This window comes from Mastigoproctus giganteus, chromosome 8 (genome assembly GCF_048544385.1).
Source record: "Mastigoproctus giganteus isolate SK-2022 chromosome 8, ASM4854438v1, whole genome shotgun sequence".
Lineage (NCBI taxonomy): Eukaryota > Metazoa > Arthropoda > Arachnida > Uropygi > Thelyphonidae > Mastigoproctus > Mastigoproctus giganteus.
The window spans coordinates 115,172,205-115,192,577 of NC_143582.1; the positions used below are offsets into that span (position 1 = coordinate 115,172,205).

The window sequence follows — 20,373 nt, forward strand, 5'->3', positions numbered from 1 at the left end:
TAGTGGAGAAGTTAGAAGAAGTAAGAGAGCCATCTACCATCACCCTCAGTGAGTGGTCTGAGAGAAAACGGGATAACCAATTACAAAGAACAGTTGGCAAACCATAAGATGGAAGCTTGTTTAAAAGGTCAAGAGCAACTTCTTGTGTTTAACCAAACGTTTCCATTGAATTTGTCCATAAATGGGTAATATAAGCCAGAATATCAGCAGTGGATCGACACTGATGGAATCCATATTGGCGATCATTGATCAGACAGAAGGTTTCTAGGTAGTTTAAGAGTTGGCAGTTAATTGCTTTTCCATTACTTTAGAAAGAGTAGAAATAATTGCAATGGGATGATAATTGGATGGGAGGGATTTGTCACCCTTTTTAGGAATTGGCTGGATATGAGCAAATTTACAAGCAGAAGGAAAAACACCTTTCGAATAAGAAAGTGAAAAAAGGCGGCAAAGAATAGGAGTAAGTTCAGGAGCACCAGTTTTGGGAACAAGTGGAGAAATACCATCAGGACCTGGAGCTTTCTTAGCACCAAGATTCGTCAAAATCCTTCTGACATCCTTTTGATGGAAGACCATAGGAGGCAGTGAATGGGATGTGTTGGGAATAGTGGGAGGTGTTTTACCAAGATCATTAATACATGAGTTAGAAGAAAAATGGGATGCTAGCAGGTCAGCATTATCCTTGGCTGAAGTGACAACAGAACTATCTGGTTTTGACAAGTGGGAGCAGAGATGGTCAAAAGTTGTGGCCAATAGCTTTGGCTAGAGACCAGAATGCTCGGCTACCATTAGGGCAAGAAGCAAGTTTTCTACCCTTAGCCTGTTCAAAATCTAGTTTGGACTGATTAATAATTGCTTTATAATTGTTGCAAGCTTTGGTGTAGGCAGAAAATGAAACTGAAGAATTGGAAACAAGCCAATTACGATATGCAATGTTCTTTTCTTGATCAGCCTTAGCACATTTACTGGAAAACCAAGGTTTACACAAAGGAAAAGATTTTAAAGTGTAGTGTGGAATAAAGGATTCCATTCCTACAAGAATAATTTCACTGACACGATCTGAGCAAACATTGACATCAGAAGTTTTGAAACAGTAATCCAACCAAGGAAAAGAAGAAAAGAAATCTCACAGGTCATCTCATTTTGCATTCTTGTAATGCCAAACACAAGGTTGGGAATAGTCACGAGATAAAGGCTCCATTTGAGAAGAGACAATCACCAATTGTGATCTGAGGTGCGTAAAGGCACCTCAACGGTGATCTTAGTTAATGGGTAAACTATGGTGTATCTACACCAATATTATATAGTTAATTACTCAAAATCCATATATAATTATGCCTTGTGATCTGAGGTGCCTAAAAGCACCTCAGATCACCCTTCTAAGTATACTCACTTCGAGGGTTGACCGAAACTTAGCTCAAAAGACTAAACATGGGTTCCACCACTTCAAGCCTCCAATAAGCAAAGTGGTTGTATTGCATCCATTGATGAGAGTCATCTACTGTTATTTATTCTTAGTGGATACCACCACCCAGACGGCACCGTTTCAAAGTTGTTGTCCTATCATCGGTGGATGGATAGGTACCCTGGTAATGCAACATGCCATCACAGTTGGAATGTGATTCCACAATATGAAAGATGCCAAATGGTGTCCAGATAATGTATTTAAAGATAAAATTCACAAGGGAAAATGATATATGGATTTTGAGTAATTAACTATATAATATCGGTGTAAATACACCATAGTTTAAACATTAAATTTATGGGTAAACTGTGGTGTATCTACACCACAGTTCTACTGGTTAACCTGTTACTTTATCTTGAAGAACTAATGGTAACTGACTTGAAATTTGTCCATAAACATTTAAAATTTGAAAATGATATGCTGAAAATTACAGTCCAATGTTCCCTAAGAAGTCATAAAATCCCACTTCCAGTCGTCCGGCGTCACATCCAGCACACTCATAAGTGTTTCCGATTAAGAAATATCATCTATTTATATTTCATATAAACAATCTGAAAAGCTAAAGCCATGTTTACTGATGTTTATATTTGATTACCCAGAGCATGCAGTGTTTTTTAGTCCTATTTCAGTCGGGTGTTGAAGTGTCGAAAATGCCTGCATTGCCAATTATGAAAGTTGTTTTCCTGCTGTACTGAATGAATTATTGTATTGTGATCGATTTATACTTTGCATAAAGAATCTGAAAATCAAAATATATGTTTATATCCAATAATATTCAACAACAGGTAGTCCCCCCCCCCCCATTTTGAAATCCAAATGCCTCAACTCCATGTACTTTTCCTGACATCGGTTGACTCAACCATGTGCTCATCTCAGTTGACTGAATTATTTTATGTACGATTCCTTTCACTCAAAAGGTTTAAAATCTCTCTAACACATTCTGTCAAATTCATCTGTTGCTTCTATCGTTCTCTCAACTTTCTAACACATTCTGTTCAAATCGTTCTCTCAACTAACACATTCTGTCAAATTCATCTGTTGCTTCTATCGTTCTCTCAACTCCACAAATCACCTCAAACTCTTTAATTTTCTCTATTTTAAACTTGATTTTAGCATTAGCATTAGCATTAGCATTAGCAGAGGCATATGATGCAAGAAAGCAAGCTTATTCAGCATCAGCCAAAAAAAAAAAAAAAAAAAAAAAACCCACTCCCATTTCACCCCTCCGTTCGTTCGAAATACCTGTCCAGTTGAGCTTTAAATTTGTTTAGGCTATCAACTTCAACAACAAGTGATGGAAGTCGGTTCCACCAACCAACCACCCGCTGGCCAAAGGCAAATTTCCGCACATCTATCCGACATCCGTCCTTCCTCAATTTGAATTTATGCCCTCTGAGGTGATTATTCTGAGAAAGATGAAGAATCCCATTGGCATTGAGCATGCTCAAACCATTCAAAGCCTTATACACCTCTATCAGATCACCTCGCCGGTGCCTAGTCTCCAAACTCTGTAATTTGCAAAACTTAAGCCTTTCTTCGTAAGAGCAACCCTTTGTTCCATTTACTAATCTTGTTGCCCTTCTCTGTACCCGTTCCAGCAGCTCTACATCCTTCTTGAAATGAGGCCTCCAGACCTGTATACAGTACTCAAGATGTGGCCTTACCATTGCCTTATACAAGGGAATAATCACCTCCTTATCCCTGCTAGAAAAATTCCTGTATATCATTGACAAAACACCATGAGCTACTCTTGCAGCTCGTCTGCACTGCTCAGAGAACTTCATATCTGCCTGCACAATTACCCCCAGGTCCTTTTCATTCTCCACCACTGTCAGTGTAGTACAGCAGAGTTGATACGTTGCTCTGGGGTTACTGTTTCCCATATGCAGCACTTTACATTTGTCGATGTTAAACCTCATTTGCCACCTCTCAGCCCATCTGTTCAACCTTTCCAGATCCTGTTGCAGCAGCATAGCGTCAGTATTGTCCTTAACGACCCTGCCAACCTTTGTATCATCTGCAAACTTGGACATTAAACTTGATATCCCATCATCAATATCATTCATAAACACCGAAAACAACAACGGACCCAACACTGAACCTTGAGGAACTCCACTAATAACATTAGTCCACGTTGAGCAGTGTCCATTGATTACCACTCTCTGTCTTCTGCCACTCAACCATCCCCTTATCCATAGCAGCAATTTGCCTCCAATGCCACACTGCTCCAATTTGTGCAGCAGTCTTCCATGTGCAACAGTATCAAAAGCCTTTCTAAGATCCAAATATATAATATCAAAGTTATTCCCTGCATCCAGTTCTTTTGTGACTACATCATAGTATCCAATCAAATTGGTCAGGCAAGACCTGCCCTTAACAAAACCATGCTGTGTCTGAGCTATAACTGAATTCTTGTCTAGATGATCCTGCAGTGCTTCTTTAACCAGTGCCTCCATTAATTTACCTGGAACAGAAGTTAAACTAACAGGTCTATAATTACTTGTGTCAGCCTTTGATCCTCCTTTGTGAATTGGGGTTACATTTGCATCTCCAGTCTATGGGTACCTCCCCTGAGTCCAAAGAAGCTCTCATAATTATGGCTAGGGGTTTGCATACTTCCTTTGCTGCCTCCTTTAATATAACTGGATAGATCCCATCCACCCCAGGTGCCTTTTTTATGTTTATCCTCAACAATCTCTCCTCCACTTTCCTCTCAGTTATTACAAAATCATCCAGCTCACTGCCAATGTTTACTTTACCTACATCATTCTCCTTCCTGAATAACTCCTCATGCGTGAATGTAGATGCAAAATACTCGTTTAGATTGTTAGCCACCTGAGCAGGATCCTCAACTGTTGAACCATCAATATCCAGTGGACCAATCTGATTCATCCCTTTCCTTTTCGAGTTCAAGTATGTAAAGAACTCTTTTCTGTTTTTCTTTGCATCCTTTGCCAAGGATTTTTCATAGTCTGCCTTTGCCTGCCTAATCTCCTTTGTGACTTGGTTACAGACCAACTTATATCTATCATAGGCTTCCATGTCACCTATTAATTTGTATGTATCCCATGCATTTTTCTTCTCTGCCACATGTCTCATTAGTTCATCTGACAACCATTTAGGCCTAAACCTTGAACAATATTTCTTAGTTGGTATGTAAAGCCTGGTAGCCTCCAAGATTAGTTCCTTGAATGCTTCCCATTTTGAGTTTGCTGTTGGTAACATCATCAGTTGGTCCCACTGTATAGAATTTAAATACTGTCTCAGACCATCATAGTCGCCTTTACGAAAACAAAAACCCTTCCCTTTACCTCTGATGGTAGTTACCTCCTTGAGTAAATCCCACTTCAACACACTGTGATCACTGCTACCTAGTGGTTCATTTATCTGCAGGTTCTTAATGCATGAAGAATCACTACTGATAATCAGATCAAGAGTATTGCTCCCTCTTGTTGCCTCACGAACATGCTGATGTAGAAAACAATCATCCAATAAATCCACAAAAGCCTTGCTAGTGTGCAAGTGACCAACCCACAAATTCCAGTCAATATCTGGGAAATTAAAGTCCCCCATTATAAGACTCTCTGATTTACTGGCCCACTCTATTTCCCTGTACAATATCTTATTATACTCATCAGAGTCATTAGGCCTATAGCACACTCCTACTCTCAATTTTGATTTCCCTATGCTTATGTCACACCAAACTGACTCGACACTGCCTTGTCCATCGATGTCGACTGGCTTCACTTCCTTGGACTTTATGTGTTTCTTAATTAATAGCATAACCCCTCCTCCCCTCCTGTCCTGTCTATCCTTTCTATACACATTGTATTCCCCAAATTCCAGTTCCGCATTACTTATATCTGTGTGACACCACGTCTCTGATATCCCAACAATATCTGCCTTTGATGTTTTGAGCAATACCTCAAATTCATCAAATTTATTTACCAAACTCCTAGCATTGGTGTACACGCAGGTATACATGCACCTGTTTCTATTCTTAGCTACTCTAACACAACCCATGTGTTTACTTGTACCGCAATGACTACCAGCAGTCTCTGAAATATCCTGCATCTTGTTTTTCAGACTTCTGCTCATTTCAATAGAAGCAGTGCAAGAATCACTTCCACCTCTGCCACTGGCTACTGTTGATCTATTAGTCCTTGTATCCCCCCCAACTAGCAGTTTTCCGACCCACCTAACACTGCCTCGACAGCATCAGCAAAAATTCTTGCACCCTTTCTATTTAAGTGTATCCCATCCCTGTAGAAGCAATCTCTCCTGTTAACAAGTACAGTCCAGGCTGAAAAAAATTCTACCCCTTGAGCCTTGCACAATCCCTCCAGGGCCGAATTGATCGACAAGGCTCTCATCATATACTCCCTCCTATCGTGTCTGGGCAGAATTGCAGACACTTTCAAGTTCAACCCTAATTCACGGTTTTTTTTCAACAGTGACCTGTACTTGCTAAGTAATTCCGCCGGTCTCCTACTCTTAATATCATTAGTGCCAACGTGTACAACTATATCACCTTTTGTGCCCTTAAAAGATGATATCCGCTCTACAACGTCATCAACCTTTGCCCCTGGCAGACATACCCTGGTCCTATTCCACCTATCCTTTTTACAAAGTATGTTCCCCGTTTCCCTGACAATAGAGTCACCAACAACTACTAGTTCCTGTGGGACCAGCGCATTCTGCCTAGGGGGCTGCTTCTGTGTTGCCTGATGACCAAGTGCAAGCTCTGGCGTTGATGTGGGCAGCTGAGAGCTTGATGGGCCCCTCAATTTATTACCTTCGAGGGCATCCACCCTGTCCTTCAAGCTCTCATAAAGGCCCATAACAACGCTGAGTTGTCGCCTGATTTCCTTGCACTCCTTACATCGTGCACACACAAAGACATCCCCCTTGGCAGTATCATGTCCCGTACCCGACTGCTCCGCAAACATCAAGCAAACAGTGCATTTTAATAGACTGTGATTCAGAGGGCAACTGCCCCCCTCAGTTCTCCCCTGAGTTCTCCTCAGTTTTCTCCAGTTCAACTTTCTTAACAGTGAGGTAATTTTCCTTAATAATTTTAATGTTCACAACTCCATCTGGCTTCCATTCTCTAGTCATAGGGATCCAGTTGGTAGAGATGCTGAGGTTTTTGCAATTACTAATTGCCTCGCACAGACTTACCATGCAGCCAACACTCTTGATTGTTTTCTCACAAACAACCCTCCTAAGTACAGCAGGCCCCCGTTATAACACGGTTCGCTTTACCCTGATTCACTATAACACTGTTCTTATATTATAACCCGTATCTGACTATAATGCTGTCACAGATCACTATAATGCTCTTTTACAGATTGCATTATTGGCATATTTAATGAAATCGTTTTATTTGATGGAGTCGATAGCTTGAAAATGAACAGCAAAACAGCATTAAAACGTTTCCCATGTTCAGTGAAATTTTCTCGCACACTAATTTAATTGCAGTACAGCGACTCGTTACATAGTTCCGAGATCAACATTTTAAAAAATATGATCTGATTATCAACAGTGATTATTCAAGCATTAAGAATTTGCAGATAAAGGAACCACTGGGTGACAGTGATCACAATGTACTGATGTGGGAATTACTTAAAGATATAACTACCATCAAGGCTAAAGGGAAGGGCTTTTGCTTTCGTAAAGGTGACTACACGGATCTCAGACAGTTTATAAATTCTGTACAGTGGGATCAATTGATAACGTTACCAACATTGAATTCTAAATGGGAAGTCTTCAGGGACTCAATTTTGGAGGTTACTAGGCTTTTCATTCCAACTAAGAAATACTGTTCAAAGTTTAGGCCTAAAATGGATGTCAGATGAACTAATGAGGAATGTGGCAGAGAAGAAAAATGTATGGGATGCATATAAATTATCAGGCAACACAGAAGCCTATGGCAGATATAAGCTAGTCTGTAATCCAGTCACAAACAAGGTTAGGCAGACAAATACAGATTATGAGAAATCTTTGGCAAAAGGATGCAAAGAAAAACAGCAAAGAGTTCTTTACTTATGTAAACTCTAGAAGGAAAGGGATGAATCAGATTGGATGACTTAACTTAGATGGTTTGACTATTGATGATCATGCTAAGGTAGCTGATAAAGTGAATGAGTATTTGGCATCAACATTCACACATGAGGAGTTCTTCAATGAGGGGAGTGCCAGACATTTATTAAACTCTAACAGGGAGTTAAGTGATTTTGTAATAACTGGGAGCAAAGTGGAGGAGAAATCGTTGAAGTTAAACATAAAAAAGGTACCTGGGGTGGACGGGATCTATCCAGTTATATTAAAGGAGGCAGCAAAGGAAGTAAGCAAACCCTTGGCCATAATTATGAGAGCTTCCTTGGACTCAGGGGAAGTCCCCATGGACTGCAGGTGTGCAAATGTATCACCAATTCACAAAGGGGGGGGGGTTCAAAAGGTGACACAATTAACTATAGACCTGTTAGTTTAACTTGTGTTCTGGGTAAAATAATGGAATCATTGGCTAAAGAAGCATTGCAGGATCATCTAGACAAGACTGCAGTAATACTTAAGACACAGCATGGGTTTGTTAAAAGGAGGTCTTGTCTGACCAATTTGATTGGATACTATGATGTGGTCACAAAGGAACTGAATGCCAAAAATAATTATAATATCATATACTTGGATTTCAAGAAAGCTTTTGATACTGTTTACAAGAAAGCAGTGTTTCAATGAACACTGCTCTTTGTGGACTAATGTTATTAGTGGAGCTCCCCAGGGTTTGGTGTTGGGCTCATTGTTGTTTTGTGTATTTATCAATGATATTGATGAAGGTATATCAGGTTTAATGTCCAAGTTTGCAGGGTTGTTAACGACAGTAAAGACAGTATGCTACTTCAACTTGATCTAGATAAGTTGGGCAAATGGGCTGAAAAGTGGCAATTGAAGTTTAACATTGACAAATGCAAAGTACTGCATATGGGTAGCAATAACTGAAGAGTAACGTACCAAATGTGTGGTACTACACTCAGTGAAGTGGAAAATGAAAAAGACCTGGAGGTAATTGTGCAGTCAAATATGAAGTTCGCTGAGCAGTGCGGAGGGGTTTCCAGGGCAGGTCATGGAGTCTTGTCAATGATAAATAGGAATTTTGCTAACAGGGACAGGGAGGTGATTATCCTGTTATACAAGGCAATGGTCAGGCCACACCCTAGAGTACTGTGTACAGGTCTGGAGGCCTCATTTTAGGAAGGATGTAGAGTTGTAGAACAAGTACAAAGAAGGGCAACAAGATTGGTGAGGGAAACAAAGGGATGCTCTAACCAAGAAAGGCTTTAAGTTCTGCAAATTGGAGTGCCTGGAGAGTATCCTACGAGGTGATCTGATTGAAGTGTATAAGGCCTTGAATGGGTTCAGCAAGCTGAATGCTGATGGGATTCTTCCTCTTCCTCAGATTAAGAACCTGAGGGGGCACAGATTCAAATTGAGGAAAGACAGTTGTGGAATAGATGTGCAGAAATTTCCTTTTGCCAGCGGGCAGTTGACTGGTGGACAGACTTCCACAACAAAAGACTTCCATCTTTTGTTGTGGAAGTTGATGGCGTACATAAATTTAAGGCTGAGCTGGACATGCATTTGGAACGAATGGAGGGGTGAAATGTGCATTCTTTTTTTTTTTTTTTTTTTTTTTTGGCTGATGCCGCATAAGCTTTCTTTCTTGCATCATATGCCTCTACTAATGCCATCTGCAAATCATAAATGGTTTAGGTACTGTCCATTCACATTGTCTCCTTTCTGTGATCAGTCTAATTGTCTGAAAGTTTCTTCAAGGGCATCAATGAACAACTTCAGAGATACTGTCTCCTTGTTGATCTCCTTTCTCAATTTTAAATTTGCTAATGTCTTTGTGTAGTCTAATAATGGAGGTAAAGTTCTCATATATTTTCTTCAAAATCTTAATGTATGGAATGTCTATGCCTTGTGTTTCCAGTGCCTGAAACATTGCCTTATGCTATGTAGAGTCAAATGTCATTTCATAATCCACAAATGCCAGGCATAATGGAGTTTTATATTCATTTGCTTTCTCCAATAGGAGTGATATTACGTGAAGGTGATTCATAGTTGAGAATCCTGTCCTAAGTCGGCTTGCTCTTTCAGTTAATTTTCATCAAGTATTCTTTCTAAGCTGTCAGCAGTACCCTTCTAAACAATTTGTAGATGTGGGACAACAAGTTAATTGGTCTCTAATTTTCAATTTCTGATTTATCTCCTTTCTTCTGCAACAAAATTATGACTGCATTATTCTGTACCTTAGTGTCACACTTTTTCCTAATGTATTTGTTAGGCAGTTTCTGTGTCATGTGTCTTCCTCCTAATTTTAACAACTCCACAGTGACTTGATGTTCACCAGGCGCTTTCTGATTTTTCATTCTCTTCAGTGCATGTTCCACCTCATCAGGAAAATTATTGGAGATGTCGTATGCGTTGCTAATTTGTGATCCATCTTTTCCACTGCTGGCATTATTCCCTTGTACCACATATAATATTTTATAGTAGTCTTCTACTATATGAATTATGCCTTCTCTGCTATTTATAGTACACCAGCACTATTCTTCTGATTCGTTATCATTTGTCTCTTTGTATTGCTGCTCATGACTGCTGATTTAAGTCCTTTGTTTTCCCTTAATGCTTGTTTTACTTTTCTTTTGTCAAATCTTCTTATGTCAAATCCGTGTCTCTTTCTTTTACCCTTATCAGTGTTTATCTTGATCCCCAGTATTATTTCCTCTTTAGAAGTTTGAAGAAACACCTATGTAGGTACTGATTTTCAAGTATAAGCAACCCCTGTATAACACGGTAATTCTACAATATGGTTTCGTTCTAACACGATTGATAAATTGCAGCAATCCCCTCACACGACAGTATTATTTCCTCTTTAGAAGTTTGAAGAAACACCTATGTAGGTACTGATTTTCAAGTATAGGCAACCCCTGTATAACACGGTACTTCTACAATATGGTTTCGTTCTAACACGATTGATAAATTGCAGCAATCCCCTCACACAACACGGTATCTCTACAACAAGGTCAATTTTTCATCTTCGGTTCATCATGAGAACTGCTTTTTTTCTTTGGATTTTTTTTTTTTTTTTTTACCTATAGGTTTCTTGGGCTTGATCATTTTCAGAAAGTTGTTTTCCTTGTTGATATCTTGGTCCTGAAAGGTCTGTAGAAGCTCAAGCTTGTTCCTAAGTACCAGTACATACTGCTTTTTATCCTCTTCTGTTATCTTAAAGACCTTCGTATTACTTATTCAAGTCAGTTTTTTTTCTTTCTTTTCTTACATATCTCTATATTCTGGGTACTGTCACCCTAATTGAAGCAACTTGCATTTATTAATGGTACACCTCAACTGCCACTTCTCAGTACTACTGCCTAATTTATCCAGGTCTTGCTAGAATAATACACCCCAATTAAAATCATTAACCTGATATGCATTTATCAATATCATTAATAAATATTAAAAACAGTAAGGTTCCAACAACACACCTTGAGAGACTCCATTAATAACATTCATCCATGAAGAGCAGCAGCCATTAATAACCACTCTTTATCACTTATCATTCAACCAACCCTTAATCCATTGCAGTGATTTGCCTGTAATGCAACACTGCTGCAGTCTGTACAGTAGCATTTAATAGTTTTGGAACAGAAGCATTACTGAAATCTTAAGTATGAGGGTTATTCAATAAATTATCTACCATGACTATAAATATATTTGATATTTTAGAAAATTGCAGTTTTATCATACTCTCATAAATGCTATTTTATTTGTGCAGATTCAGCTGAATGAGGTGAAATAAGGGAGAACACAATCAATTTATATAGCCAACTCAAAGGAAAACATGGATGTCATGAAAAAATTGGTCTTGATTTGATCGGCCATCACCAAATTTTTGACAAAAGAATAGAAATGACAGAGTCTATTCTATTCTTTTGATATACAGCATTTATGAATGCATGAAAGCAGTATATGATGGTGCTGCTGCCCTTTCTGAATACAAAATAAAAGTTGGCATTTGAAATGGGATCTAGATTCCATAATAAGATGACTATCATAGAAGATCTGAATGACCAAGAGAAGTAAAAACTTCAGAAATATGCTAAAAAACTGAAGACTTGATTATGAAGGATAGAAGTATTAAATTGTCTATGACTGCAGAGAATGTAATATTTCTAAGGTTTCAGTACTGATAATCCTCCATGAACACTGGGGCACAATAAAGTCATTTCTTTCTGGGTGCCAAGGATGTTCACACATCTTCAGAAACAACCTGAAGATGTGGGGGTTCAAATTTGTGAGGAAAATTTATACATACATGATGGAGATTCCCAATTGTTTATTTAAGTATTGTAAATGGATTTATCACTGGGATTCAGAAACAAAATAGGAATCAATAGAAACAACATGGGTCAAAACTTGAAAATTAATTCGTAAGGCAACTGCTCTGTCCAGACAACTGTGGCCACCATTTTTTGGGATACAGAAGGTAGATTTAGACAGTCTTAGATAGTCCAGATGCTGTTCTCAAAAATATAATAGATGGCCATAAAGGAACAGAGAAGTGGGAAACTAACATAAGGTGTTCTGCTGCTTCTTCATGACAATACTCCAGTACATGAGCCCCCATAAATCAGTTGCTGCTCAGAGAGAATGAGAATTCCAGGAATTTAACCACCAATCCTACAGACCAGATCTGGTCCCCAGTATAATTTCATCTTTAGAAGTTTGAAGAAACACCTAAGTAGGTAATGATTTTCAAGTATTAGCATTAGCATTAGTAGAGGCATATGATGCAAGAAACCAAGCTTATTCAGCATCAGCAAAAAAAAAAAAAAAAAAAAACACACAACCACTACTCCCATTTCACTCCTCCGTTCGTTCGAAATACCTGTCCAGTTGAGCCTTAAATTTGTTTAGGCTATCAACTTCAACAACAAGTGATGGAAGTCTATTCCACAAACCAACTGCCCGCTGGCTAAAGGCAAATTTCCGCACATCTATCCGGCATCCGTCCTTCCTCAATTTGAATTTATGCCCTCTCAGGTGATTATTCTGAGCAAGAGGAAGAATCCCATCGGCATTGAGCATGCTCAAGCCATTCAAAGCCTTATACACCTCTATCAGATCACCTCGCCGATGCCTAGTCTCCAGACTCTGTAATTTGCAAAACTTAAGCCTTTCTTCGTAAGAGCAACCCTTTGTTCCATTCACTAATCTTGTTGCCCTTCTCTATACTCGTTCCAGCAGCTCTACATACTTCTTGAAATGAGGCCTCCAGACCTGTATACAGTACTCAAGGTGTAGCCTGAACAATGCTTTATACAAGGGAATAATCACATCCCTATCCCTGCTAGAAAAATTCCTGTATATCATTGACAAGACACCATGAGCTACTCTTGCAACTCGTCTGCACTGCTCAGAGAACTTCATATCTGCCTGCACAATTACCCCCAGGTCCTTTTCATTCTCTACCACTGTCAGCGTAGTACCACAGAGTTGATACGTTGATCTGGGGTTACTGTTTCCCATATGTAGTACTTTACATTTGTCAATGTTAAACTTCATTTGCCACCTCTCAGCCCATCTGCTCAACCTTTCCAGATCCTGTTGCAGCAGCATAGCATCAGTAGTGTCCTTAACAACCCTGCCAACCTTTGTATTGTCTGCAAACTTGGACATTAAGCTTGATATACCATCATCAATATCATTTATAAATACAGAAAACAACAATGGACCCAACACTGAACCCTGAGGAACTCCACTAATAACATTAGTCCACATTGTCTTCTGCCACTCAACCATCCCTTTATCCATAGCAGCAATTTGCCTCCAATGCCACACTGCTCCAATTTGTGCAGCAGTCCTCCATGCACAACAGTATCAAAAGCCTTTCTAAGATCCAAATATATAATATCAAAGTTATTCCCTGCATCCAGTTCTTTTGTGACTACATCATAATATCCAATCAAATTGGTCAGACAAGACCTGCCCTTAACAAAACCATGCTGTGTCTGAGCTATAACTGAATTCTTGTCTAGATGATCCTGCAGTGCTTCTTTAACCAGTGCCTCCATTAATTTTCCTGGAACCGAAGTTAAACTAACAGGTCTATAATTACTTGTGTCAGCCTTTGATCCTCCTTTGTGAATTGGGGTTACATTTGCACATCTCCAGTCTATGGGTACCTCCCCTGAGTCCAAAGAAGCTCTCATAATTATGGCTAGGGGTTTGCTTACTTCCTTTGATGCCTCCTTCAATATAACTGGATAGATCCCATCCACCCCGGGTGCCTTTTTTATGTTTATCCTCAACAATTTCTCCTCCACTTTCCTCTCAGTTATTAGAAAATCATCTAGCTCACTGCCAATGTTTACTTCACCTACGACATTCCCCTTCCTGAATAACTCCTCATGTGTGAATGTAGATGCAAAATACTCGTTTAGATTGTTAGCCACTTGAGCAGGATCCTCAACTGTTCAACCATCAACATCCAGTGGACCAATCTGATTCATCCCTTTCCTTCTTGAGTTTAAATAGGTAAAGAACTCTTTTCTGTTTTCTTTGCATCCTTTGCCAAGGATTTCTCATAATCTGCCTTTACCTGCCTAATCTCCTTTGTGACTTGGTTACAGACCAACTTATATCTATCATAGGCTTCCATGTCACCCATTAATTTGTATGTATCCCATGCATTTTTCTTCTCTGCCATATGTCTCATTAGTTCATCTGACAACCATTTAGGCCTGAACCTTGAACAATATTTCTTGGTTGGTATGTAAAGCCTGGTAGCTTCCAAGATTAGTTCCTTGAATGCTTCCCATTTTGAATTTGCTGTTGGTAACATCATCAGTTGGTCCCACTGTATAGAATTTAAATACTGTCTCAGAGACCATCATAGTCGCCTTTACGAAAGCAAAGTACAGGCAACCCCCGTATAACATGGTACTTCTACAACACGGTTTCGCTCTCACACGATTGATAAATTGCGGCAATCCTCACACAACACGGTATTTCTACAACAAGGTTTCGCTCTAACACAGTTTGAGAATTGCTGGAAATCTCGCATAACACTGTATTTTTGAACTTTTGTGCTGGGAAAACCCTGCTATTATGTTAGATGTAATTTTCAATGTTTCTATTCCTTTTTGTGAATCCCTGCTGTTGACTTGCTAGTTGTTATCACCTTCAAGGTATTTTTCTTAAGCACATTTCTGGAGGTTCCGTTTATTTAGGCCATAAAATGAAAACAATTTGCAGTTTTCGGTTTACTCGTCTTTTCTGTTAGTGTCATGAATTATAAACGGGTAGTAAACTCGATCTTCTTGCATTTGCTATAGTACCGATAGCTGGAATTCTGTAGGTTTTCATGTTATTATGGCGAAATGTGTTTCCTCTTCCATGAAATATTCAATCATATAAAAAACATAAATAAAATTTCCAAAACTCATTACTCCGTATCGTGTTTGTTGGAACTCGTGCGTTTCGTATTCTGTGCTACTGAATTTGTGCTTGTTTGAGACCATAAAAAATAATTGTAATTTCGAAGAGTGCAGTTTGTGACTTTTAAAGAGATTTTTTTTTTTTTTTTTTGGTAGTTGTTGGCGCATAGGCTTCTGTGGCCATAATGCACCTCCCAAGGTTTTTGCAGTACTTTGATCCAAGCCCGAGGCGGGAAACGAACCCGCGACCTTTGGGTTGCCAGGCAGGTACTTTTAAAGAGAGCAGAAGGGATTGTGCTTAGCAGCGATGAAGCGGAAGAAAATTAAATGAATGTACATTATATCACAGTTTGTAAGTTAAGACGTTTGTTCAGTTATTACTATTATAAAAATGAAGTTAAAATATTAAGTTATTACTACTATATAAATTAAGTTTCCAATAGTTATAAAAAAATGGCATATTTTTGTTAGCTTTTGGAACGTAACCCCCCTCTTTTTGTACTGGTTCTTAGTCCCATATAACACGGTTTCGCATTACACACAAGATTTTGTAGGAATCAAACTCACATGTTGCGAGTGCGGAATTTCCCTAAATGCTTATTTAGGGAAATTCCGACATACATAGCATTCCATGGAATGCATCTCTTACATAAGTCAGGGAGTTCCTGTAAATGGTAATGAAATTTGCAGCCTAAAATGATTCTGAGACACCTCCATTCACGTGACTGAAATAAAGTATCTTACTTGTCATCTTTCCAGAGTCTTTCTATACGAGGGTTACCTGTAATAACAATTTCAAGGAATCTTTATATGAATATTTCAGAAACCGGAACAGAGAGTTCATTTTTCAGGTGTTTCCTGAAGAATAAATGGAGATATTATGATAATATCGTAATGTGAACCCAATAACACATTGTTTTTTTTTGGTAATTCATTCCAAGACCTTGGAAGTTGAAAATTTCACTATATTGCTAAGCTATTAATCTCTCTAAAAGGTCATTTTTATAATGGAAATTGCATTACACTTTCATTGTTATCATATGTTCCGTTATAAGAATCAATTTTGAACGCCTTTGTGATATTTTTCTAAAACACATTTTTGGAGGTCACTACCAAAAAACAATAAAAACAATCTGCACTTTCCTGTTTATTTAGACTTTTCTATTAGCGCAATCTTTTTTAAACGGGCAGTAAACTCAATCTTATTGCATTTACAATAATCCCGATAACTGGAACTGTATGGGTTTTTACGTTATTATGGTGAAATGAGTTTCCCCTTCACTGAAATCTTCAATCATATAAAAAACATAAATAAATTTTCAGAATCTTCTCTTCATTCCTATTTACTTAACACAATGGTGAAGGGAAAGCGGCCAATGGAAAGTGCAAGTGCTAGGAATCGAAACGAAACAAAACTATATAGAAATGAAGATGATTAATTAAGAAGTACAAAGCAGGACAAAGTTAGTTATCTATTGCACAGAATTAGGTCTTGCTGCTTCAACAGTGAATACTATTTTAAGGGACAGTGTGCGTATAAAAGAACATGTTCAAGGATCAACGTATTTCACACCGGGGCCAGTCCGCTATAAAAGTGATCATAAAACAGCATTCAGGTGCTATATCGAAGATGGAAAAGGTATTAATAATATGGATGGAAAATCAGATTCAGAAGCAAGTGCCCCTGAGTCCAATGGCCATTCAAGTGAAAGCAAGGGGTTGTTTAATGGGTTCAAGCATCACGCTGGTTTCCACAACGTTAAAGTATGCGTGAAGTCGCCAGTGGTGATTCTGTAACTGCAGAAAAAAATTTTGCGATGTGTTAGAAATAAACCCCTTATAAATCTCCATAGCCCTCAACTTCCGCAGCAGCATGCTTATCAGCTGGAGAGTTAATTCTGGCAACGATGCGCGAAAGGTAAAACTTGCTGATGTTATGCCTCTATCCTCTCTCTTTTTGTAATTTTATAATTTTGAAATTTTTGTAAATTTGTACACTTTTGTAATTTTTCATGTGAATGAGATAAAAAAAATAGAATAATTCTATTTACATGTTCGTCGAACATTTCTTTTTTGCTTCTATCAAATTCAGCACACATAGTTGCGAGTGCGGAATTTCCCTAAATGCTTATTTAGGGAAATTCCGACATACGTAGCATTCCATGGAATGCAACTCTTACATAAGTCAGGGAGTTCCTGTAAATGGTAATGAAATTTGCAGCCTAAAATGATTCTGAGACACCTCCATTCACGTGACTGAAATAAAGTATCTTACTTTTCATCTTTCCAGAGTCTTTCTATACGAAAGATATCAAGACATTCCCTCTTTGATATTTCTTCTGAATCTTTTGAAAAGAACTTCTTGTTTCCACTAAGCAAATTATTATTCATCAATTTATTCCCAAACTTCTCTTTACTACCAACAATGTTCTGTGTGTCACTTGATTCCTCTCTCCGAAGATATACGCAGTCTCCTGTTCAAAAATAATATAAAATAATGATATTTTCATGTAAACTTAAAATTAATAAATATTTAAATTCACTAATGGTTAAACTATTTTCAGAATACAGTGGGAGAGTTAATCCAGCTTACCTGGGAACTGACTCGATCATAACGTTAACAGTACAAAGAGATTGAATTTATTTATTCATTTTTTTTAAAGGTTATGCAATCCAAAGAAGAATATAAATGTAGCTATTCTTTCTTTGTAATGTAGAATATATAACTGAGTCAAGATCCCAAGAGAACAAAATTTATTGTCTTGTTTAAGAGCTACACTCAAATAGTTTGACGGAGCAATATGGCCTTAGTTGCTAATGCTCCTAAAAACCAAATAACAAACAAACAAACAAATAGTTTGAGTTCAACAAATATTTTAGATTGACAATAAATAGCAATTTTTTTGTTATTTTAATAACTAAATTATTCATTATGCAAATACTGTCGTTTAAAAAATCCACTTCATACACAAAATTAAATTTACATTTAATTTCTGCCTCTATTTCCATTGATAAAAATGACCAATACACTGTATGAATTATATACAGAATATAATTCTAAATAACATTGAAAAATCCAGCACGTTGTGAATATTTCTGTAACAGCAGTCAACCATAAGAAACAGAGAGGTAAATAAGCTGACCAGGCTTAAAAAAAAACAGCATGGGTGCCATGTTTATATATTACATTCATTTAATAATATCAAAATATTAATTTCATTCTGTTTTACATATTTAGACTTTACATCATTGATACTAGGAATTTGCAACATATAAAATCATTAATTTTTTTTAACCTTTTAAGGCAATTTAATTGCTGAGATCATACTGCACCATTTGTAACTCATTAAAAAAAAAAACACTACATAACACTCCTAATGGAGGCACAATTCGAGCCTGTGACATTTTCCTTGGTCAAATGTGAGTGCATGCTGCAGGATTGCCACACCAATCCTGCAACATGCACTCACATTTCGGTTTAATATTGGTGGCTATAACTCTGTAGAGATCAGGGATTATGGCTCTTATATTATCTAATAAAAATATTAAAATGTGATATCTGATATTTTAGATTATTTAGTTAGCAAAAAGAATACTTATTTTATTATGCAATTAAAACAGCTCTTGGAAATCAAATCAATGAAGTTACAATTTTGTCTCTGATCACATGACTGCACTAAGTGATATGAATGGCTCACCTGAGCACGCTGTGGTGTGATTCATATTCATATTATATATGTAATATGAATAACTTTCAAAAAATTGTAATTTTTCCAAAATCAGGCATGTGTTATGTTCCCAGGACGATGGATTTATGAGTGAAAATGACGGAATACAAACTTTCTAGTCAGTCACACATGCAAAAAAAACCCCCTCATTTCTATAAACTAAATTGAAATTAAACATACAGACTGAATGTTCAAAAAAAAAAAAAACCCCAACTGAAACATGTGCACACCTCATACATATAAAACAGGTATAGGAGAGATAATGCATGTCTCTTTTCTTAGACACATGCAAGAATGAATGAATGCATAAAGCACAACTAATCACTGACATGTAATAGTTATTTTTTTCAATGCCTTCTTCTTCTCCAGGTTCCGTGTTCAATTTGAATGTTTTTCATTTTTCAGTCAACTCTTGTCTCTTGCTTTGTGAAATAGTTCTTGTGTCGTAAGACCCCCCCCCCCCCCGTCCATTCTTTGATGTCACCAAGCCACTTTTTTCATTGTATTCCTTTTGCTCTTTTGCCTTAACTCTTCCCTTGCAGGATTAGTCTCTGCAGGTCATATTGTGGGCTTCTTATAATATGCCCAAGGTAGGCAGCCTTTCTCATTACAACCGTAGTTAGTAGTGTCATGGTCATTGGTGATTCGATCTGTCCACAGAATTTTGAATGAGTGGTATGGGTGTTTAATGGCGCACAAGCGGCAGTGGCTATAGTGTGCCTATTCATAGTAATGTTAAAAAAAAAAAAAAAATTAATACAAAGCCAGTTCAATTTCATTTCAGCTCAGAAACCAATCATAGTCATTCATACATTCCTATTTGTTTAAAATAACGGAAAAGTTTATTAATATTTGCTTCTTCACCAATGATATGATTTAATGTTATCGGTTCTCAGAGGTTAGTCAGAGAATGAAATAGTGGATGTTTGGAGCAGTGTGGACACTGAGGAGGATCATTGTCTGTGAGTAGATGGAGGTGAGTCAGATGAGTATGGCCTATTCTAATCCATGCGAGTACCACTTCTTCTTGCTGAACTGTCTCAATGATTGAGTGCCAAAATTCTGGGTCCTGTTTCTACTGGAAAAGTTTATTTGTTTGGTTATGCCATAGCTTTGTCCACTGTGCATGGTATGCTGTTTGAGTCATGATATTATAATCAGAGGCTGGAATAAAGACAGTGGTTAAGTCTAAAGTTGATGGATTTTTAGCAGAAATATCAGCCAGTTCATTTTCTTTAATGTCAGAATGTGCTGGAATCCAGCAAAAGTTCACTAGTTGTTGACAATCTTCAATTTTTAACAGCAAATTCCTGATTTGATTTAAAACAGGGTGATCCGTATGAGAGGGATTCTGCACTGCTCTATTTAGCTGAGAGAGTTTGCGTAAACTAAATTTTGCAGATGGGTGAAGAGTCAAATTTTCTAGAGCTAACTGTATTGCAAATAGTTCCGCTGAAAAGTTGCTGAACTTGGGTGGAAGAGAAGCTGATATGATAGCAGAGGGAAATACTGCTGCTGCTGCTGCTCCAACAGCTGAATGAGATTTGGAACCATCCATATATATATAGGTAGGAAGTCAGCATAGTTTTGAATATGGCTAGCATGGAGTTGTTGCACATTCAGAGTTGGTAGATGATTCTTTCCCCATTTGAGAAAATAAGTTTGTTAGTTTCTT

General features: G+C 37.8%; 1 protein-coding gene across 7 annotated transcripts in view; it reads right to left on the reverse strand.

Annotated features, from left to right (window-relative positions):
• ash1 (histone-lysine N-methyltransferase ash1) overlaps nt 1-20,373 on the reverse strand; it is a 1,128,611-nt gene that overhangs the window by 142,724 nt on the left and 965,514 nt on the right. For all 7 annotated transcript variants that reach the window (XM_090378882.1, XM_090378880.1, XM_090378881.1 and 4 more), the window contains one exon: nt 17,246-17,444. In XM_090378882.1, coding sequence (XP_090235008.1) covers nt 17,246-17,444 — 199 coding nt within the window. The remainder of the gene's footprint in view (nt 1-17,245; nt 17,445-20,373) is intronic.